Genomic DNA, 23,956 nt, shown 5'->3' on the forward strand with positions numbered 1-23,956 from the left:
GTATTCCATAGTAACATCTGACAAAAATATCTAAAGACACTGAAGCAACAAACTTTGTGGAAATTAATATTTGTGTCATTCTCAAACCTTTTGGCGACGACTGTATTTTGTGAAGCACCCCCACAACATGATGCTGCCACCCCCGTGCTTCATGGTTGGGATGATGTTTTCGGCTTGCAAGCCTCCCGATTTTTCCTCCAAACATGACGATGGTCATTATGGCCCAACAGTTATATTTTTGTTTCATCAGACCAGAGTACATTTCTCCACAAAGTATAATCTTTGTCCCCATGTGCAGTTGCAAACCGTAGTCTGGTTTCTTTATGCCGATTTTGGAGCTGAGCAGCCTTTCAGGTTATATCGATACAGAACTAGTTTTACTGTGGATATAGATACTTTGGTACCTGTTTCCTCCAGCATCTTCACAAGGTCCTTTGCTGTTGTTCTGGGATTGATTTGCACTTTTCGCACCAAAGTATGTTCATCACTAGGAGACAGAACGCGTCTCCTTCCTGAGCTGTATAACGGCTGCGTGGTCCCATGGTGTTTATGCTTGCGTACAATTGTTTGTACAGATGAACGTGGTACCTTCAGTCGTTTGGAAATTGCTCCCAAGGATAAACCAGACTTGTGGAGGTTTTCAATTTATTTTCTGAGGTCTTGGTTGATTTCTTTTGATTTTCCCATGATGTCAAGCAAAGAGGCACTGAGTTTGAAGGTAGGGCTTGAAATACATCCACAGGTACACCTCCAATTGACTCAAATGATGTCAATTAGCCTATCAGAAGCTTCTAAAGCCATGGCATCATTTTCTGTTTAAAGGCACAGTGAACTTAGTGTACAGGTACACCACCATCTGACCGTGCTGCTGCTCCAGTTTCAACTGTTCTGCCTTATTATTATACGACCACGCTGGTCATTTATGAACATTTGAACATCTTGGCCATGTTCTGTTATAATCTCCGCCCGGCACAGCCAGAAGAGGACTGGCCACCCCACATAGCCTGGTTCCTCTCTAGGTTTCTTCCTAGGTTTTGGCCTTTCTAGGGAGTTTTTCCTAGCCACCGTGCTTCTACACATGCATTGCTTGCTGTTTGGGGTTTTAGGCTGGGTTTCTGTACAGCACTTTGAGATATCAGCTGATGTACGAAGGGCTATATAAATACATTTGATTTGAGTGTATGTAAACGTCTGACCCACTGGAATTGTGATACCATTAATTATAAGTGAAGTCTGTAAACAATTGTTGGAAAAATGACTTGTGTCATGCACAAAGTAGATATCCTAACCGTCTTGCCAAAACTATAGTTTGTTTACAAGAAATTTGTGGAGTGGTTGAAAAATGAGTTTTAATGACTCCAACCTAAGTGTATGCAAACTTCCGACTTCAACTGTGCCTATTTGAGGGTGTGAGCTGGAAGCAGATGTTACACCTTTGACTCATTATCCGGACTCTTAAGTTATGGAATTTATTTTGCATTGCTCCTCATGCCACAAAACACCCTACTTTTTTTTATTAGCAGCAGATATTAAGTGTGTTGTGTTCATTGTTAGCTTTATTCATAGTAGGTGTTTAATTCATAATATGTGTTTCATTTTCACTCATCACACAATCTTACTGCCAAAACATTCCCTTTGGATATGTATCTTTGGAAACATGTCTGTTCTGTTTTAGCTTCATTTTTGGGCTGACATTTACTTGGGAACATAATATGAGAGATATTAAGTTAAGTTATTATATTTGTTTTCCCAAAATTATGGATCAGAGTAGACTTGCAAATGTATAGTAATTCCCAGGTTTTCCAGGAATCCTGGTTCTGAAAATCCTAGGAATTTGGTAACGTAACCAGAATTGTGCAACCCTAGAGAAGAGGTATGCTATCCTGTATACCAGATGTGAACGTACAGAGGGAGTGGACTGCCATAGAGTGGGCCTGCTGTAGCAGTGCTGTGAAGACACTCATTACCAGACCTCCGCTGGTGACTCCCACCCATACCAGCCTACCAGCCAAAATGTCCAAATTCCCCTTGAGAGCATCCTCCAGGCCCACCTGGAGCCTGGGGTGTCCGCTGAGAATGCCTGCCTAGAAATAATCATTGTCTTCGCATCCATCTAACTCTCAGAACACTCGTTCTCACTGGAAACCTAGCTAAGATTTAGCCGGGCCGATGCTCTTGACCACACCAGACCCACTTGGCATTACTTACCTGAGAATATGTCCTTATGTTGAATGTTGAATGTGGTTTAACCAAAGGTTAGGAGATTGACACATCAAGTCATTATCTGGTAATTGGTGCACAAATGTTTGTTTTCACTAACAATCCGATCAAAGAGCTGAAAGTATATTACTTTTCTAAGAGACAAGTTTGCTCTGGGCTCGTTTTTTCTGAGGGGCCAATGTGTGGTGAAACCACTCTTTTGAACCTGCCGGTCTAATACAAAAAATAAGAGTAAAATGACTTGTCTTCCCTTTCTATATCACAACAGCAATTTTCCTGGGCTCATTTCGGCTGCCTTATGAAGAGATCCGGGACATTGTGCTGGAGGTGGACGAAGAGAGGCTGAGCGAATCACTGATCCAGGTCAGTCCAACCTACCATTTGACCCCCTTGGGTGTGCGCATGTGCGTGCGTATGCATGTGGATGTGTGTGAACTGCGGGCACATGTGTGTTTGTGTGTGTGTCTGTATGTATGTGTGTGTGCTCGGCAATTGTAGTCCGTCAAGATGCACCTTTGTGTTTTAATGTCTGATAGGTAGCCTGGTGACCCCATCTAAAAAAATTTGGAACAAGTCAGCATCACCTCATTCTTCCACACCATAGGGACCTCCTATTCATCCACTCATAATAGATGGTGTGGGACAGGGCTTGGCAAAACTCCCTCCAACTCCACCCTCCTTTCCCCTGCCCTTTCTCTTATGCCATGATTAATGATCTAGCTAGAGGTACCCTATTTACACATTGCTTCTGTATTCCTTGTCAGGGAGAACAGAATAATTATGAATGGGGCGGCTCGTTTGAGGTAGAGCTGCGTTGGCTTGGCACAAGAGGTGCAATCTGCATTGGCATCGCCCGCCCTATCCTTTTATTACTTCTCTCCTGCAGCCCCGTTTCCTTTTTTGTGTTTCTGTCTAATGTTAAGTAGTAGGCGTATAGAAAGGGGGGGACGGGAAGTGAATTAAAAAGGAGCACATTTCCATGTAAGCTTGGCAGTGTCTGTGTCTCTGTGAGCTAGACCACTAGGGGGTATCATTCCTATTGTTCCTGTGCAGTGAACTGTACGTTCTCTCAGTCTTGACTGGAACGCAACCAGTATGTAGGCCTTTCTCACTCAGAAAAATAGATCAATTACCCTGTAGATATGTATTTTATTTGTCCTTTGTCCTTATGGTTTAGTAGTAAACACACACAGCACCACAGAAGGTCACTTCTTTGCTCTGAGGCTCTTCACAGTAGGAAAGTGTGGCGGCGTTGAAATATTGTCACATATACCCCCTCTCCGGCCTCTAGGTCATCAGGCTGCTGATTATCCCGCACACCTGTCACCATCGTCTCGCGCACCTGCGCCACCTGACACTCACCTGGTCTCCATTGCCTCCTTGATTATCTTCCCTATATCTGTCACTCCCCTTGGTTCTTTCCTCAGATGTTATTGACTCTGTTTTCATGTCGGTGCATTGTTTGTGTTTCATGTTCGTTGTTTCTTGTTTCTTGTATTTATTAAAACACTCACTCCCTGAACTTGCTTCCCGACTCTCAGCGTACTCATTACAAATATTTTTATTTATATGTTCTCACTCTGACCGTCAGCCGCCCCCTGCAATACTGTTATTTTGAGCTCTGATAACCTTTAATTGGCTCGCAATCTGGCAGAGCACAGGGCCTGCGTTAAAGCAGAACGGCTCAAACCCCACCGCCGCTTTGCAGAGGCGTAGGGAAGCTAACGTGATGACCTTTTTCCACATTCAGCCTTTCCGTCGAGGGGAGATTCATCTGTCAACAGAACCCCGGCCATATCCCATCCTATTCCATTGTCGTTCCCGATCCCTGTTCCACATACAGATATATGGCTGGGTCAAACAGCCAGACTGTACTGTTCCCTCACTTGAACACTCGACGACTCACCAAGGCCTAAGTACAGACGTGGGAAACGGTAATATCCGTTATGTGTTGTCGCCGGGCAGACTTGTGGAATGGAGAGGTGACTTGGAATCTAGGAAATTGGTAAGCCATGAGAGGAGAGGTGTCGGGGGAGGTATGGATGCAGGTTGATTCAGATTGGGAAGAGCGAGCCTACCGCTGGGATGACACAGCCCTAAGTGTGGTCTCCTTCTCCACTCAGCTCTCCACCTCACACATTGGCCATTTACACACACATGGCTGCACACAAACACACCACCATGATGCACCTTTAGAGCCAGTGTAGGATGATGATGTGGATGATGCTATGAGGTTGCTATAAGAGGAAAGGGAACGTGATGGTTAGATCCTAATGAGCCCTCTCATATAGATGGGAGAAAGGGTTTAAGAGATGTGTTAGGTACAGAGGGTTCTCTGTGGAGGGGGATTTCTCTCTGCCTCTCGTTTCGCTTCCAGCAAAGGTCAAAGGGTAGAGTGAGAAGAGTTCAGTCCAGTCCTCCTTCACACTGCAGTCAAGGAGATGTCGGCCCCCAGGAGAGGAGAGCTAGGGAGGGGTGTGAGCAGCCTCGCTGTCACCCCCTTCGCCAAATTGACCGCAATGTGAAAAATCTTGAAAATTGTGTACGCAAAGCAAGGGCCTCGGTAGTCCACTCATGCCCATGGCGAAACCGATACTATCCCTGCTCAATATGAACCAGGGATCCCACGGCACCATTCCCAGGAGGCAGAGTATTTATTGAAAATTCACTTCAGTTCAAAAGGGCACCTCTGCTACAGCTCTTTCAAAGAGGAATGTGGAAAGTGAATGAAGGGAAGAAAAAAGATGGATGAATAGATAGACAGATATATAGGGAGGGAGGGAGAGAAAGTAGGGCTCTTAATGTATATAAGACCATATTCAATCTCATCATCTTCCCGGCCCCATGTCGACACGCCGGGAGCGGCAGGTAGCCTAGTGGTTAGAGCATTGGAATAGTAACCGAAAGGTTGCAAGATAGAATCCCCGAGCTGACAAGGTAAAAATATGTCGTTCTGCCCCTGAACAAGGCAGTTAACCCACTGTTCCTAGGCCGTCATTGAAAATAACAATTTGTTCTTAACTGACTTGCCAAGTTAAATAAATGTAAAATATAAAAAATACATGTCTAATGCATTGATTTGTCTGTGAAACGTCTTGACATGTTCATCCATGTGAAGTGTCACCCTGTCCAAGGGGAATACATATTGGAGTTGATTGGCTCTCCATACGCTACATTATAAGCCATCAGCACCCCACCCTATTATGTACAGATCCCCGAACTCCGGCAGACACCCCCAAACAGTCACCACCATCCATCCAGCTCATACATCCATAGGATTCTCTCTCTTCCAATGTACTATAGGCTTTACCTACATCCTCGCTCAGTACAAATTCCCTTCCACCCACACATCTCCAGTCTTTCTGTAAGATGCCATGCTCTGAACAATCGCCCTTTCCATTCAGGTGCTTCTTTATGAGCTCCATCTGATCATAGCTTTATTCACGGTTGCAGAGAGGTCCGTTTTGGATGTTAGCTCCATTTCTTCATCGCCACATACCCAGAAGATGTCAGATGGCCTCTGCGTGTCAGTACAAAAGACCCGCTGTAACAATTAGATGAAAAGGTTGCAAAAACAGTATATATTTTTTTTGTTACGAATGTTCGCCCATTAAAACGTCTGAGTGTTTCACGGCAAAACCGGGGCAAAGGTCTCCTTGAAAAGGCCGCCGGGCTGACAAAGCCACTCGGAGAGGTGGCAGTGAAAGAGACGTGTGGAAGTGCATTGTCTGGGGACGGGGGCAGGCACGTGTGACCCCCCCTACCCCCTCCCAGCCTCGACTCCCATTGTCTGCAGTGTGACAAGGCCACAACCTGAGGGCCTCGCCTCGCGCTCCCTGCTTCGCTCTTTATTCAGATCACATAATAACATTTCAGCCACACTTTAAAACACTGGTGCTCTGTTCAGACTGGTTCACACCCATGAAGTATTTTCAAGTTAATCACCGCACCAATGGGAGCAGGGGGTCGTGGACCGTGGGATGGGCTCCAACCACAACACTGACACACATTACAGTTCATACTCTGGAGCGCCCTTTTTCATTTGAATCTGGCCCCCGGCTATAATTGACAAAACAAACTCAAGAATGACGAGGCAGGATCATTCCATTGCCAGTGTCTTAAGTTAGCTTTTCTGTTGGCTCCTTAATCATTCCAAGAACCCCTTCGTGGCCTTCTCTGCCCTGTCGGGAAGGCTTAACTGACATAATGGTGGTATTTGGTTCGGTGCCTTTGTGCGGTTGGTGCCAACTGAGCACAAGAAGGCCAAACAATGCACAGATCATTAATGTGCTCCTCACAGGCTGGCTAACTTACTGAGATAATGCATTGGTAGCTACAACGCAGTGGGCAGAGACCTAGAGCCGTGAAAGCAGCACCAAACCGCTACAAAATAAAAAGACACTCCCAAGACTGCTTTTTCATGCTGCCCATTTGAAGGGATTTGTTAGCAGATGTAGTTTTCCAAGATTTGGAAGGTATTTCAAGGTCCTGTTAGATAATATAATTTTAAAGGCTTCAAATATGTCTGAAGGTTCTTTTAGGGAATGTACAGGTCAGCCTTATTCTCTGATTTAAAACATCACGCTTGTAAACCTTCATGTTCTTCCCGACTGGGCACACAATTTTTCCACCAATGACTGTTTAAGAATCTGTTGGAGATCTAACATGCATGCAGTCCCGTAATGCCCCACAGCACTTGTTGTACTCTGAGGTTCTAATCGGCCCTGGCTACACTATATCCCGTGTGGTCAATCAGGCAGAGAGAGGGAGTCTATCATTTTCAATTGGCCTCCATTTCCAAATTAGCCATGTCACTTCAAAGCTAATGCATGCACACAAAGAAATGTGAGTACACAATGGCATATGTATGGACCCTTTGAAGGATACATTGTTGGTCATTGTGATCATTTTTCTGTGGCAACGAGGAGTTATTTTAAAGGCACTTATGCCCAACCAAGGCCATAATAGCTCATAAAAATGACTCAGGTATTATATTGGTTTTATGAGATCTTCAAATTGCTTTAGTCAGAGGACACTTGACAGAGGGGAGGGGAACATATAACTTCTAGATTTCTCAGGGAAGCCTTTGGTGTCAATGGCGAAGAGGGTCTATTGCCACAATTGTACAATTTTTTGGTCCATCCCGTGGATGTTTTGATGTACCGTGACAACTGTGTGGAGCTAAGGCTCTCTCCTTGACCCCTCATTCGACATGAAAAACTAACTCAGTTAGCTTAAGAAACTTCTGCAGACTTTGCTGCTCGAACTCCTGGTGCTCTACTCTCTCTTCCACCAAGGCTTTAGCTGTCACTCACTCAGGCTGTGGCGAGATGAGATGGGTAAATACTAAATCTTTAGGTGCACTAACTTTTTGGTGTGTGTTTGTGGACACCGGACTGCACATGTGTGTGTGTGTGTGTGTGTGTGTGTGTGTGTGTGTGTGTGTGTGTGTGTGTGTGTGTGTGTGTGTGTGTGTGTGTGTGTGTGTGTGTGTGTGTGTGTGTGTGTGTGTGTGTGTGTGTGTGTGTGTGTGTGTGCACATGCACCGTGAGTGGTAAAGCTCAGGCTCATTGGTGGATTTCGCCCTGGGGGCTTGTTTTGCAGAATATCTGAGTGGTTCCTTAATGTTTTATGTTGGCCGATGTGTTTAATATTACCCCACATCCTTTTCAAAAGGAAAGGCTAATGACTACACGGCTCGACTCTGCTTATTCATTTGTAATCAATACATGTTGTGTGCAAATGCGCTGTCGAGAGGGAGTATTAAGAGAAGAAAATTACTTTCAGATATAAAGGAAAATACAAAGGGTAGTTTTAATTTGTTTAAGCCCAGCATGTCATAATGGATAAATATGGGCACATTGTTTGAAGTAAGTCATGGTAAATAGCTGTCGTGTCTTTGGCTATGCCGGATTAAGTTATACGACATGCTATTCTATAAAATAATTTATCTGGAATTAATATTACCTGATTAAGCTAATCATGTAAATGTAAGTAACTAGAAAGTCGGGGCACCACGAAATAATGTTAATTGAGCTGTTATCTTCCGAATAAACTCTTAAAGACCTGGTAATCTTTTACCACAATAGCAGTCAGTATTTAATCGTCACCTTATTTTGTCTCATCTGAAAGTAGTACATTCTTGATTATCTTCACAAGCCCTGGCTAAGAAGTTGAATCAGCAATACAAAATGTGACTTAATTATTTATTTACTAAATCCCTAAATAATCACATCTACACAGAATGGATCATACATTGGTCGTATATGGAAGGCCGGGTTGTCCTTTGAAGAATGTCTGTGGTGGGACGGATACTTGGTAGACCGTTTTCGTGTGGTAGGGACAGATACTCTGTACGTCCTCTCCTAGCCCACGTCTACAGTTGCTGCGCTAACGCAACAGCTAGGAGGTATCACTTCTTCAGTGAATAAGAGTTCAAAGTTCATACCAAGTTGCCATACTTTAAGCTCATGCTATATTCTGGCTGGTATAGTTGAAATTCATCCCTTTGGCGTGTAGATCGACATCTTCACGTTGAAATTCGATGCTAATTTCGTTAGGTTCTTGTCGTTCAACCAGAGCTCACGCTGAGGTTGGCTTAGTTCTGTAGGTGACCTTGTCCTTTTTAACGCAGGGACCACAAGTCCTCACGTCCTTGGAACAGGAGGTTGTAATTTTCGTCAACGGGTTTAATAAGTGGTAAAAGAAAGGCGTGTTTCAAAGTTTACAACCCATGTCTGTTCACTTGGGCGGGGCCTCTGAGTGAGCCCCCCCCCCCCAATTGAATCTTTTCCCAAATAGTTTCATATTTAAATTGTACAACAATGCCATGTGAATCTGATAACTAGAATGTGTAGATTTTCCAAGATACAGTTTATGTCATCCTATCATCAGTAATCATGTCTCAGACGCCAACTGATCTGACGACATATTCATTAAGTACCAATGCATATTTTCTGGTTGGATTACTGAAATATGGTTCCGTTTCCCACCTTTTGATGTTCCCAGAATCTCTATGTTAACAAAGGGCTTTTCAAGCGTTGGACTAGTAACCGGAAGGTTACGACAAATCTGTCGTTCTGCCCCTGAACAGGCAGTTAACCCACTGTTCCTAGGCCGTCATTGAAAATAAGAATTTGTTCTTAACTGACTTGCCTAGTTAAATAAAGGTAAAATAAAATATCAATGCCCTTAGTTGATAAGTCCAAGGGCACTGAATGTACCAGTCGTTAAAACTGACGCCACACCCCAATCTATTCAATCTGAGTGTTGACAGAATAGTGAGGAACCTTCCACGCTAGAGTAGTGAGGAACCCGTCACACTAGAGTAGTGAGGAACCCGTCACACTAGAGTAGTGAGGAACCTGTCACACTAGGGTTTTAATGACTCCAGTTTGGACACACCTACTCATTCTAGGGTTTTTCTTTATTTTCAGTATTTTCTACATTGTAGAATAATAGTGAAGACATCAAAACTATGCAATAACACACATGGAATCATGCCATATCCCCCAAAAATGAAATAATTCAAAATATATGTTTTATTTGAGATTCTTCAAAGTAGCCACCCTTTGCCTTGATGACAGCTTTGCACACTCTTGGTATTCTCTCAACCAGCTTCATGAGGTAGTCACATGGAACTGTGTAGCCTACTCCATGTACGCTAGAGTAGACTGATAAGACAGCTTTGATTCAGTGGACTGATATAGGGTACATACCATTTAGAGATTATAATTAGAATGGATCAATACAATACAATGAACTCACCCTGTTCTTCATTCACAAATGGTAATTACAGAATTATGCATCGTTCCTTTCCCTCGCTCATCAACTCACCCATTATCCCCCTTTCTCCCCATCATACTTTACATAATGTATTTAATCCGTTGTTTTATGTGTAATATTGTATGACTATCAGCTGGGTACATCACTTTCAACTTTTGGGAAATGGTGTAGAGCGTACAAACTGCATGGTGTGAATTTTTCTATGGTAATTAGAATAACATTTTTAAGTGAATGTCGCTCACAAGGCAAAAAGGCCCATGGCAACTATTAGTCACAATTTCAAAGTGTGAGCAGGTTTACTGCATGCCTTATTGCATGTTGCAGGAGAAACACTTTGTAGATCAAGTGTATTCATGTAAATTATGGCAAGATGTAGCAGTCGAAATCAAAACTTTTTGTTTTGAAATAATGGATGAGTAAAAAAGAACCCCATACCTACTGTTAAATATGGTGGTGGATATTTGATGTTATGGGGCTATTTTGCTTCCAATGGTCCTGGGGCCCTTGATAAGGTCAATGGCATCTTGAACTTTACAAAGAGCAAGGACATTTTAGCGGATCCATTTCAGAGGATGCTGAACCTTGGCCGCAAGTGGATCTTGGATAATGCACATATGCACACATGTATACGTATGCACACATAGATGCACACAAACATGCAGGTGTATGCATGCACCTTCAGAAAGTATTCACACCACTTTACATTTTACACGTTGTAATGTGTTTCACACAAATATACCATAATTACAAAGTGAAAACATGTTTAAAAAAATATTTGCACATTTATTGAAAATTAAATACAAAAATATCATATTTACATACAGTTGAATTCAGAAGTTTACATACACCATGGCCAACTACATTTAAAATCAGTTTTTCACTAATCCTGACATTTAATCCGAGTACGAATTCCCTGTCTTAGGTCAGTTAGGATCACCACTTTATTTTAAGAATGTGAAATGTGAGAATAATAGTAGAGATAATGATTTATTTCAGCTTTTATTTCTTTCATCACATTCCCAGTGGGTCAGAAGTTTACATACACTCAATTAGTATTTGGTAGCATTGCCTTTAAATTGTTTACTTGTGTCAAACGTTTTGGGTAGCCTTCCACAAGCTTCCCACAATAAGTTGGGTGAATTTTGGCCCATTCCTCCTGACAGAGCTGGTGTAACTGAGTCAGGTTTGTAGTCCTCCTTGCTCGCACATGCTTTTTCAGTTCAGCCCACACATTTTCTATAGGATTGAGGTCACCCTTTTTCCTCAACGTAACAATAGTCATTATGGCCAAACAGTTATATTTTTGTTTCATCGGACGAGAGGACATTTCTCCAAAAAAGTATGATCTTTTTTATGGCGGTTTTGGAGCAGAGGCTTCTTCCTTGCTGAGCGGCCTTTCAGGTTATGTCGATATAGGACTTGTTTTACTGTGGATATAGATATGTTTGTACCTGTTTCCACCAGCATCTTCACAAGGTCCTTTGCTCTTGTTCTGGGATTGATTTGCACTTTTCGCACCAAAGTACGTTCATCTCTAGGAGACAGAATGCGTCTCCTACCTGAGCAGTATGACGGCTGTGTGGTCCCATGGTGTTTATACTTGCATAATATTGTTTGCACAGATGAACATGGTACCTTCAGGCGTTTGGAAATTGCTCCCAAGGATGAACCAGACTTGTGGAGTTCTACAATTATTTTACTGAGGTCTTAGCTGATTTCTTTTGATTTTCCCATAATTTCTAGCAAAGAGGCACTGAGTTTGAAGGTAGGCCTTGAAATACATTCACAGGTACACCTCCAATTGACTCAAATTATGTCAATTAGCCTATCATAATACTTTTCTGGGATTTTCCAAGCTGTTTAAAGGCACAGTCAACTTCTGACCTGCTGGAATTGTGATACAGTGAATTACAAGTTAAATAATCTTTTTGTAAACAATTGTTGGAAAAATTACTTGTGTCGTGCACAAAGTAGATGTCCTAACCGACTTACCAAAACTATAGTTTGTTAACAAGAAATTTGTGGAGTGGTTGAAAAACTAGTTTTAATGACTCCAACCTAAGTGTATGTAAACTTCCGACTTCAACTGTAAGTATTCACACCCCTGAGTTACGACGTGTTAGAATCACCATTGGTAGTGATTACAACTATGAGTCTTTTTGGGTATTTGTCTAAGAGCTTTGCAGACCTGGACTGTACAATATGTGCATTTAAATAATTCTTCAAGGTCTGTCAAGTTGGTTGCTGATCATTGCTAGACAGAAATGTTCAAGTCTTTGAAAGCCTATTAAAGTAAAATGTCCGCTCAGGGACATTCAATGTCATCTTGGTAAGCAACTCTAGTGTATATTTGGCCTTGTGTTTTAGGTAATTGTCCTGCTGAAAGGTGAATTTTCTCCTAGTGTCTGTTGGAAAGCAGACTGAACCAGGTTTTCCTTTATGATTTTGCCTGTGCTTAGCTCTATTTGGCATACCCATAACATGATGCAGCCACCACCATGCTTAAACATATGAAGAAGGGTAGTCAGTGATGCGTTGTGTTGGATTTGCTCCAAGCATAACACTTTGTATCCACATTTTTTGCAGTTTTACTTTAGTATTTTGGATTTTTTTTATTCTGTACAGCTTTCTTCTTTTCAATCTGTCATTTAGCTTTTTATTGTGGTGTAACTACAATGTTTTTGATTCTTCAGTTTCTCCTATCACTGCCAATAAATTGTAACTGTTTGTCCCCACTGGCCTCATGGGGAAATCCCTGAGCAGTTTCATTCCTCTCCAGCAACTGAGTTATGAAAAATTACTGCATCTCTGTAGTGACTGGGTGTATTGATACACCATCCAACGTGTAATTAATAACATCACCATGCTCAAAGGGATATTCAGTGTATGTTTTTATTTTTATTTTTACCCATCTACCAATAGGTGTCCTTCTTTGCGCGGCATTGGAAAACCGCCCTGTTCTTTGTGGTTGAATCTGTTTTTGAAATTCACTGTTTGCCCTTACAGACATGTGCGGGGTAAAGAGATGAGGTAGTCATTCAAAAATCATGTTAAACAATATTATTGCACACCGAGTGAATCCATGCAACTTAATTAAAAGCACATATTTACTCCCAAACCCATTTAGACTTGCCATAATAATACTTATTGACTCAAGACATTTCAGCTTTTCATTTGTAATTCATTTGTAAAATATATTTGACATTATGGTGTGTTGTGTGTGTGTAGGTAGGCCAGTGACACAAAATATCTATTATTACATTTTAAATTCAGGCTGTAACACAACAAAATGTGGAATGTCAATGGTTGTGAATTATTTCTGAAGGCACTGCACATATTCATCCAAGCGCACGCGCACACACACACACACACACACACACACACACACACACACACACACACACACACACACACAACAGTATCCTATAGAGTTGTATATCCACTTGCTCAGATGTCTATGAGATCCCTCCATTCCCATAATCCCTCTTTACACACTCCGTGGAAAATGGAACTGTTCAGGTGTGCACACATTTCAAAATGCTCCACATTTTGTTAAATACACATTTAATGTCACACCAAGCCATTTCAGCTTTGCCAACTACATCCCTCAACACCCCACAATATATCAATTTATTTAATAATTTTCTCATTTAATGTGATATTTAATGCGATTGATTTTGGAATCTGTCACCCTTGGTTTGTCAGTCTGTCGCTGTATAGCGACCCTCTGTGAGATTCTGAGGTGTTAGTTTGGTTTGGAGTAAATATCCTGTTTGGGTTATGTCTGAGTGATCTAGATTAGCCACATCCAAACAGTTTAGTCTACAAACTTGTCAAAATCTCTGCCTGTAAAGGAAATAATAACACAAATGTATGCCTTCTGTTGGTTTTTATGTTAACTTTGGATTGACAATTTGGCAGACTGACAAAATCAACTCTAGAAATAGCTGATTGCTGAAATATATTTTTATCTGAATCCATGGCCCTGGGCTTTCTGCCACCTGTTTCCACTAATTTGTGTACTTTATTAGTGTTGATTGAGGAGAAAGCGCACCCTTATTAATATTAAGTGTTTTATTATTTAGTCAGGAGACAGACCCAAAGAAGCGGAATGAGGACACATTTCTACACACTCAGTTAATTCCTCACTAAGGGGATAAAGAGTCTGTCATTAAAATTGTTTATTGGGATTTGACATGAAAGGCATCTGAAGTTACTCTGTTTGAAATAGGCATACTAAATATGTCATGACATGCCTCCTGGTTTAAAAATGTAAATATATAATATATATAAGTTATATACTTTTTTGTTGTTGTCAATTTCTGGTGTATTCAAGCATACCAAGCAAAAAGGTCTTAGTCATTGGTCTTAGTCATTCTTTACACGTTTTGGCATTCACTCATTTGCATACCGTGTAGATGTAGCACATGGGGATGTGTGAAACTTACTTCTCAGCATTAAGTTTCCCGCTTACGTCGCCTCATTAGATAGCTTTTGAGGTGGCATGATCGTCTAAGACGCCTGAGGGAGGATGGTCACGTGTGTTCGTGAGGCAGAGGTCCCAAGTTTGCACCAGGTATGGTGGTACTCGCTAAGCAAGGAGCCTCATCTTCTTCCATTATCTGTTTTGAGAGTTGCCTGCAATTCAATCCCCTAAAACTGCATCAAACTTTCACGTTTCCACCTTCCAAGAGTTGGAACTCAGAAACTCAGTTTGAAAAAAGAAATACCCTTGATGAAACTGTCATGATTGAAATGAAAATGGATGTGGAGACCTCTTTAGAAGGGCACTTGTTTGACTGCTCTTCGGTATCGAACTCAAACAGAGGCCTTTGGAGACCTGCTGCGGTGCCACAGCGGGAAGACGTCAGTCCGACGTTACACTTCATCACAGGGAAAAAAAAACACCATGCTCTGACACAAATAAATTAAAACGATAAAATTGCATCTGTCAAACACATTGAAAACCGCAACTTGCTGTCTTTGAATGGGATGTGAAAAATCTCAAATGTTTCTGTGTCGGTTTCCCGCGAGGTGTTTAGAGAGGAAAACAAAGAGTTTCCCCCTGACTCGTCCTGTTGTTTGAGTCCTTTGACTTTAATAAATAGTTTAATGCTTGGATAACATTTTTGTTGATTGTGTTGTCCCTGTGACTATAAATTTAGATTTGTTGATCTTCTCCCCGACTTCACTGTTGGGAATATTCCCTGTCTGGAAGAAAGAATCACAGGAAAAGTAGATTTCTGCCATGGAAAGGAAACGGGAGAGTAATTGGTCCACGTAACCTGTTTGTGTACATACACTTCCAATCAGAAAACAACCTGCTATTAGAATGAGCACTGTGTCAAAGTCCAACTGTACGCTTTATACAGTCTCATGAAATACCTGATAGATGACTGAAACAAGACATGTCATCATATTAAAATTGTATTCCGCAATATCACTTATATATGTACTTTAATTGGAGTATCAATGCAGGGAACCAGTTTCTTGATAGTTGGTCCTGTCTCATACAATATTTTATACTATTCCTAATCAACAGAATGACAATTTCCCTGCACAATCTGTGGCCATTGGTCAATACAAATAGTTACACTATCTGTTGATCTATCTGGACGTCATTAGTCTCCAGGACACCAAATGAACATCTGGTAACTGTAGCAGCCCTCCAATAATCTCCCCCAGATGCTGTATGTGTCTGTCTGGAGGTCTGACATGAGGAGTCTGGCCTAATCATATGGGGACTGCTGATAATTAACTAGATGACAGACAAATTAAATAATAATCACACTGAAAAATTCCATCTCCATCTCAAACTCTTCACCAAACTGAGCAGCACAGACTGAAGTCTTGGAGACACCAGTGGAAGCGGTCGCAGACGAGGCCACAATACACTCTAATTGTCTCTTCTCAACTTGCTGCCGCAGAGGAAAACAACCCCAATAATCGGATTCTGGGAGCATTAGTGATGATGATTGCCAAGGCTGAATGGGTTCGCTGTTGTGTAGTTGCATTTACTCCTGAATCAAAGATATGTTGTTCAGGAGGTCTTTGTTGTTCAACCCAACTGCCAGGGTCATATTCCTCACACTCGGAAGAGATATGAAGAGGACATAGAAAGAAACTTCCGCTGGCGTAATCCCTCCTTACGATGGATCTTTGTTGCACAATTCAAATCAAACTTTATTTGTCACATGCGCCAAATACAACAAGCGTGGACCTTACCGTGAAATGCTTACTGACAAGCCCTTAACCAACAGTGCAATTCAAGAAGACTTAAGAAAATATAGACCAAATAAACAAAAGTAAAAAGTAATATAAAAGTAACACAATAAAATAACAATAATGAGGCTATATACAAGGGGTACCGGTACCGAATCAGTGATGCTGGGGTACAAGTTAGTTGAGGCAATTTGTACATGTAGGTAGGGTTGATGTAACTATGCATAGATAACAAACAGTGAGTAGCAGCAGTGTACAAACAATTGGGGGGGGGGTCAATGTAATTAGTCCGGTGTCCATTTTATTAATTGTTCTGCAGTCTTATGGCTTGGGGGTAGAAGCTGTTTAGGAGCCTTTTGGCCATAGACTTGGTGCTCCGGTACCGCTTGGTGCTCCGGTACCGGTAGCAGAGAAAACAGTCTATGACCTGGGTGACTGGAGTCTCTGGCTATTTTATGGGCTTTCCTATGACCCCGCCCGGATGTCAGGAAGCTTGTCCACAGTTATGTACTAGGCCGTACACACTACCCTCTGTAGCGCCTTATGGTCAGATGCTGAGCAGTTAACATACGAGAAGGTGATGCAATCGGTAAGGATGCTCTCGATGGTGCAGCTGTATAACTTTTTGAGGATCTGGATACCCATGCCAAATATTTTCAGTCTCCTGAGAGGGAAAAGGTTTTGTCGTGCCCTCTTCACAACTGCCTTGGTGTGTGTGGACCACGATAGGTTGTTGAGTGATGTGGACACCAAGGATCTTAAAACTCTCGACCCACTCAACTACAGCCCCATCGATGTTAATGGGGGCCTGTTCGGCCCGCCTTTTCACGTAGTTCACGGGGGATTGTGGACATGTGCCCTCAAAACCGGCAAAGAGCTCCAAACCAGTTATTTAATTTGCCATGGGAAGACAATAGTCGAGTGGCAGTTTGAATCTACAAGAAAATAAATTATAATGTTTCTGCTACACAAGCCAAGAAAAGTTACAGTAATATTCTTCTGAATTGGGTTGCAATATTTCTGGAGGTTCTTTCCTGGTTTGCACTTTCAAACTAACAGGGTTATTAATATTCAAATGTGTTTTGCACACAAGTGTGTCATAAACTGTGACCGACTTTGAGCGTACATTTACTTAATTTTTCACTGCAAGTGTTATCCATTTATGTTTTTCTAATGATTTTCTATTAATTATGTCATTTTTGTAAAAGACAATAATTTACTTCCATAATGGCTAATAAGCAATTATCAGCAGCTTCTCCATGGAGAACAGTAGAACTTAGTGGAGTGAGTAATCAATCAATCTGGGTTTCCTGCCTGAAAGGTCAAGAGTGAATAGCTGTCTCTTTTTGGGGTGGAAATTAAGGCTGAGTCCCAAATGGCACCCTATTCCCTATAGAGTGCACTGCTTTTGGCCAGGGTCCATAGATCCATTTGGAAGCCCCATCATTTGTACACCGTAGCCGTTAGTACACTGTACTCAGATGTTATGGAACGTCATCTCCCACATCCCATTCTATGCGATGGTTCTTAATTGGTGTTCACTATGATTAATAGCGTTCATTATTGAAATATAATGAGGCTACATAACTGGCACACACTTGTTAGCTCTAATTGGGAAAACATTCAGTGGCTAATATAGAAGGAACACACGTTTCATAGAACTGTTGCAGCCCACACTGGAACTGACAATCACCACAGTATTTCTTTCCAACTTGTTGGTTTCTCGACTGGTGACTCCCCAGGGGAAGGGGAGAGCTGTCGTCATTAGTGGACAGTAGACTCTGGCCCATGTACTGTGTGATGGCTCATGGCTGTTCCAGTCCAGGACAGTGGTCAATGTGTGTCTGTGTGTAGGTGGGTGTGCCTATGTGTCTGTGTGTGCGTCTTTGTACGTGTGTGTGTGCACCTATGTGTGTGTGCATGTGTGCGTGTGCATGTCTCTGTCTGTCCTGGTCTAGCCTGATCATGTGACCAAGGTCCAGCCTGCTCCTGCTTTCTAAATTAGGGGAGCTAATGAGGGAGGAAGACACCAGAAGATCAGGGAAAGGGCACCTCTCCTCCTCCTCTTTCTCATCCTCCTCTTCCCGAGAATAATAACGTTTTTTCCCCCGCTGTGCTTCATTTAATTTACTGAACTGACCTTTCCATGCACAATTAACATTTAAGGGAAATTAAGGTTTTCTCCCTCCTCCTACTCATCTTCCTCACTTTTTGGACCTGTATGATAATTGTAAAGTTCGACTTTGGCTTTCTGAAAGTCAAATTCAATTTCAAAACTACCGATACCAGGTTAATCTTATTTAATCTTATTTATGAATGGTAAATAGGCATGAATTCCAAGTAAACACTTAAGTGTTTGAACTGTGTTTCACCGGAGCTCTTACTTAAGTCCTTCTCACTGAGGTAGATGCATCCAGCAGTGAGAGCACCAACCTGACCTGTTCCTATCCATCCTCCTACCTCTCCACTAGGGATGGGCATTTGAAATGATTTCACTGTTCAAATAATATCTCTATATTTATTCTTCTGGATATTTGGATAGTCAAAATACATGTTTTAAAGAATGAAAAAAGGGTTTTCAACTTAAATGGGGACTCGCTTGCGAGACTCACAAGAGGCAGTGTGCTGCTTGTTGTTTCAGTACAGACATGTGGGGGAGGGGTGTTAGAGGAGCAGGGTCTGTTGTGCCTGACAGGAGGGAGAGAGAGACCCTTACAAAAATATACCATGGTAGTACAATGAAAGAAAGAAATGCCGTGGTACAGTCATGTTTTTTTGGTCACTACCATGGCAGAAAATATCATGGTACTGTTGCAATACCATGCTATTTTCCTGCCATAGTAATGACCAGAAAACATGATAGTACTATGGTTGTTTTTTAATTGTACTACTACTCCTGCCATGGTATTGACAAAAAATACATTATATTTTTATAGTTTTATATATATAGTTACCATTTTACAAAAATTAGGCATGGTTGTACAATGAAACAAATATCATGGTTTTGTACGAGCAGTATGTAGTGAATCATGAAAGCATGGTAGTTGTTTACAATGTATTATGATGGTGTACCACTGTTTTTCATGTGAAGTGACAAAAAAAGTAGTAATTTATGGTACTCAAATAATACATAATTGACTCCTCGCTCTGCAATGGCAAAGCGTTTGCCTAGTAGCCCCTTACACCCCTGTAGCTCGTAGTGAAAACCACAACACACGTGGTCTAGTAGTGTAGTGTACCCTCTTAAACCTAGGGTAAGTTGAGAAGAGTGAAGGGAGTCAAAAAGCGTGTAGATTTAAACTAGGATATCTGGTGATTCTCTCTTCAATATAGTTTTCAGTTGACTCGCTCTAATTCAACTGACTTGGCTACTATTATACAATTCTAAATAGCCAACATACTAAAAAAATGCTGGTGGGTCATGTCAGGACGAGCCTGCAGGAAGGGTACCACATGAGGGATGAGGACATATTCCCTGTAACGCACATCGAGATTGCCTGCAATGACAACAAGCTCAGTCCGATGATGCTGATGATACCGCCCCAGACCATGACGGACCCTCCACCTCCAAATCAATCCCGCTCCAGAGTACAGGCCTCGGTGTAGCGCTCATTCCTTTGACGATAAACGCGAATCCGACCATCACCCCTGGTGACACAAAACCGTGACTCGTCAGTGAACAGTACTTTTAGCCAGTCCTGTCACTTCCAGCGACGGTGGGTTTGTGCCCATAGGCGATGCTGTTGCCGGGGATGTCTGGTGAGGACCTACAAGCCCTCAGTCCAGCCTCTCCCAGCTTATTGCGGACAGTCAGCACTGATGGAGGGATTGTGCGTTCCTGGTGTAACTCGGGCTGTTGTTGTTGCCATCCTGTACCTGTCCCGCAGGTGTGAATTCCGGATGTACCAATCATGTGCAGGTGCTGTTATGGTCTGCCACTGTGAGGACGAAAAGCTGTCCGTCCTGTCTCCCTGTAGCGCTGTCTTAGGCGTCCCCCAGTATGGACATTGCAATTTATTGCCCTGGCCACATCTGCAGTCCTCATGCCTCCTTGCAGCATGTCTAAGGCACGTTCACGCAGATGAGCTGGGACCCTGGGCATCTTTCTTTTGGTGTTTTTCAGAGTCAGTAGAATCGCCTCCTTAGTGTCCTAAGTTTTCATAATTGTGAAATTGTTAATTGCCTACCGTCTGTTATCTGTTAGTGTCTTAACGACCGTTCCACAGGTGCATGTTCATTATTTGTTTATGGTTCATTGAACAAGCATGGGAAACAGTGTTCAAACCCTTTACAATGAAGATCTGTGAAGTTATTTCGATTTTTATGAATTATCTTTGAAAGTCGTGCCGTGAAAAAGGGACATTTCTTTTTTTGATGAGTTAGTAAGCTAGCAAGGCTAATTAAGGCTATTTTTCTGCACTCCCCACATCCTTGTCTACAACTCCATTCATATTCAACAACAGACTACCTGTTGGTTGATCATTGTAGTCTAACACGGAACCCTAACCAGCTGCGCACGTGCGACATTGTGCATACATTTATTTTGTCCCCCTACACCAAACGCAATCACGACACACAGATTCAAATATCAAAACAAACTCTGAACCAATGACATTCATTTGGGGACAGGTCAAAAGCATTAAACATTTGTGGCTAGTTAGCACTTGCTAACTAATTTGTCCTATTTAGCTAGCTTGCTGTTGCTAGCTAATTTTGCCTGGGAAATAAACATTAGGTTGTTATTTTACCTTAAATGCACAAGGTAATCTACTCTGACAATTAATCCACACATAAAATGGTCAACCAAATCATTTCTAGTCATTTCTCCTCCTTCCAGGCTTTTTCATCTTTGAACTTATATGGTGATTGGCATCTAAACAATCATAGTACTACCACGACAACCGGCAACACAGTTCGTCTTTCAATCACCCACGTGGGTATAACAAATGAGATGGCACGTGGGTACCTGCTTCTATAAACCAATGAAGAGATGTGAGAGGCAGGACTTGCAGAGCGATCTGCGTCAGAAATAGGAATGACTTCTATTTTAGCCATTGGCAACGCAGACGCTCGTTGACCCGCACGAGCAGTGTGGGTGCAATAATTGAATAGCATACACTTCGGAATCTATTTTGCAATGTTGGCGCACGCGACTCGAGCGGTGTAGTCAGGGTATTATTCTTCTAATTTAGCCAACTTAAATATGTAATTGTAATTCCATTTTGCATTAATTAGACATCTTCCATTTCACTTGCTACACATGGATCCTCTGATGGTAGTGCTGCTGTAAGGGTTTTCTGGTGAAAGAGAGGCGGACCAAAATGCAGCGTGGTGGTTATTCATGTTTTTAATAAAGACGACTATACATGAACAGACTATACAAAACAAGAAAAGTGAAAACCTAAACAGTCCTATCTGGTGCAAACACAGAGACAGGAACAATCACCCACAAAACCCACCACAAAACAGGCTACCTAAATATGGTTCCCAATCAGAGACAATGACTAACACCTGCCTCTGATTGAGAACCATATCATGCCAAACATAGAAATAGACAAACCAGACAAACCAGACAAACCAGACACACAACATAGAATGCCCACCCAGCTCACGTCCTGACCAACACTAAAACAAGGAAAACACATACGAACGATGGACAGAACGTGACAGCTGCTTTGATTGACCGACAATAACAAGCTACACACGTGAAAAGTGTGTAGGCTACCGGTACGTTTTGTTTTGGGGTGCACTCATATAAAATTGTACAATGTCATGGTATATCCTTGTATGTAGCAATGTAACATAGATAATACAATGTTAGACAAAGCCTTTTCTTTAAAATGTGCCTATTTTAATAATAATACTCTCACAAGAAATCAAATACTGTGTCTGTTTGGATATTAGAATATTCAAATAACTGTCCCCATCCCTATTATCTAGACACTAACTGTTATCACTCTGTGGCATATATCACGTTCCCACAATAATATGTTTTGGGTGTGGCAGGTGAACCTGTAGCCATATTACTTCCACAGCATTTGACATGAGTTCTTCTCTAAGCTTTACATGAATATGACTCTGAATATATAGTACCAGTCAAACGTTTGGACACACCTACTCATTCAAGGGTTTTTCTTTATTTTTTTTTACTATTTTCTACTTCTATAATAGTGAAGACATCACAACTATTAAATGACACATATGGAAACATGTAGTAACCAAAAAAGTGTTAAACAAATCAAAATATATGTTATATTTTAGCTTCTTCAAAGTAGCCACCCTTTCTTTACCTTGATGACAGTTTTGCACACTCTTGGCATTCTTTCAACCAGCTTCATGAGGAATGTTTTTTTCCAACTGTCTTGAAGGAGTTCCCACATATGCTGAGCACTTGTTGGCTGTTTTTCCTTCACCCTGCTGTCCAAATCATCCCAAACTATCTCAACTGGGTTGAGGTCAGGTGACTGTGGGGGCCAGGTCATCTGATGCAGCACTCCATCACTCTCCTTCTTGGTCAAATAGCCCTTACACGGCCTGGAGGTGTGTTTTGGGTCATTGTCTTGTTGAAAAACAAATGATAGTCGCACTAAGTGCAAACCAGATGGGATGGCATATCGCTGCAGAATGCTGTGGTAGCCATGCTGGTTAAGTGTGCCTTGAATTCTAAGTAAATCATCGACAGTGTCATGACTCTCCTGTGACGATCTGAAGGATCAGGTTACAGCGTGCTCTCTCTAGTAGAGAGGGAGAGCGGGAAGTTGGCTGCTCTGTAGTGTTTCGAGCTGGAATGTAAACTGTGGAACACAGAAAAAAGCTTGGACATCAAATGTTTGAATAATTAAACCATATTTATATTTTTTGAGAATGTTGGAGTGGTCCATGGACACTTAAGGGACAATCATGACAAGTGTGTTTCATTTGGTGATCTCATGCGGGACAGACATACAGTTGAAGTTGGAAGTTTACATACACTTAGGTTGGAGTCATTAAATCTCGTTTTTCAATCACTCCACAAATTTCACAAACTATAGTTTTGGCAAGTCGGTTAGGACAGCTACTTTGTGTAGTAATTTTTCCAACAATTGTTTACAAACAGATTATTTCACTTATAATTCACTGTATCACAATACCAGTGGGTCAGATGTTTACATACACTATGTTGACTGTGGCTTTAAACAGCTTGGAAAGTTTCAGAAAAGGATGTCATGGCTTTAGAAGCTTCTGGCTAATTGACATAATTTGAGTCAATTGGAGGTGTACCTGTGGATGTATTTCAAGGCCTACCTTCAAACTCAGTGCCTACTTGCTTTACATCATTATTTAGGCTAGGATTCGTGCAGATATCCAAGGGTTTGTGATGCTCAGTAATTAGACCTGTTGAGTTAGTAATAATGATACATTAATACAAGATTGTACTCGATAAGATATGAAAATATCTGAAGAGTCTATTCGGGAAATAGAGACTCTATAAACATTTTCCTGTGATGCTCTGACTTCCTAGTAAATTAAAGTTTACATGATTCGTTAAATCACGTAATAATAATTACACAGATAATATTTTTTTTTTTACCCTTATTTTACTAGGCAAGTCAGTTAAGAACAAATTCTTATTTTCAATGACGGCCTAGGAACAGTGGGTTAACTGCCTTCAGGGGCAGAACGACAGATTTTGTACCTTGTCAGCTTGGGGATTTGAACTTGCAACCTTTCAGTTACTAGTCCAATGCTC

The 23,956-nt window shown here is 41.7% G+C and overlaps 1 protein-coding gene across 1 annotated transcript in view; it reads left to right on the forward strand.

The window, feature by feature from the left end:
* The window catches only part of LOC112256388 (protein diaphanous homolog 2), a 629,309-nt gene that overhangs the window by 343,036 nt on the left and 262,317 nt on the right, over window positions 1-23,956 (forward strand). The window contains 1 exon segment of the mRNA XM_024429614.2: window positions 2,489-2,583. Within this exon segment, the coding sequence (XP_024285382.2) occupies window positions 2,489-2,583 (95 nt within the window).

This window comes from Oncorhynchus tshawytscha, linkage group LG08 (genome assembly GCF_018296145.1).
Source record: "Oncorhynchus tshawytscha isolate Ot180627B linkage group LG08, Otsh_v2.0, whole genome shotgun sequence".
Classification (NCBI taxonomy): Eukaryota; Metazoa; Chordata; class Actinopteri; order Salmoniformes; family Salmonidae; genus Oncorhynchus; species Oncorhynchus tshawytscha.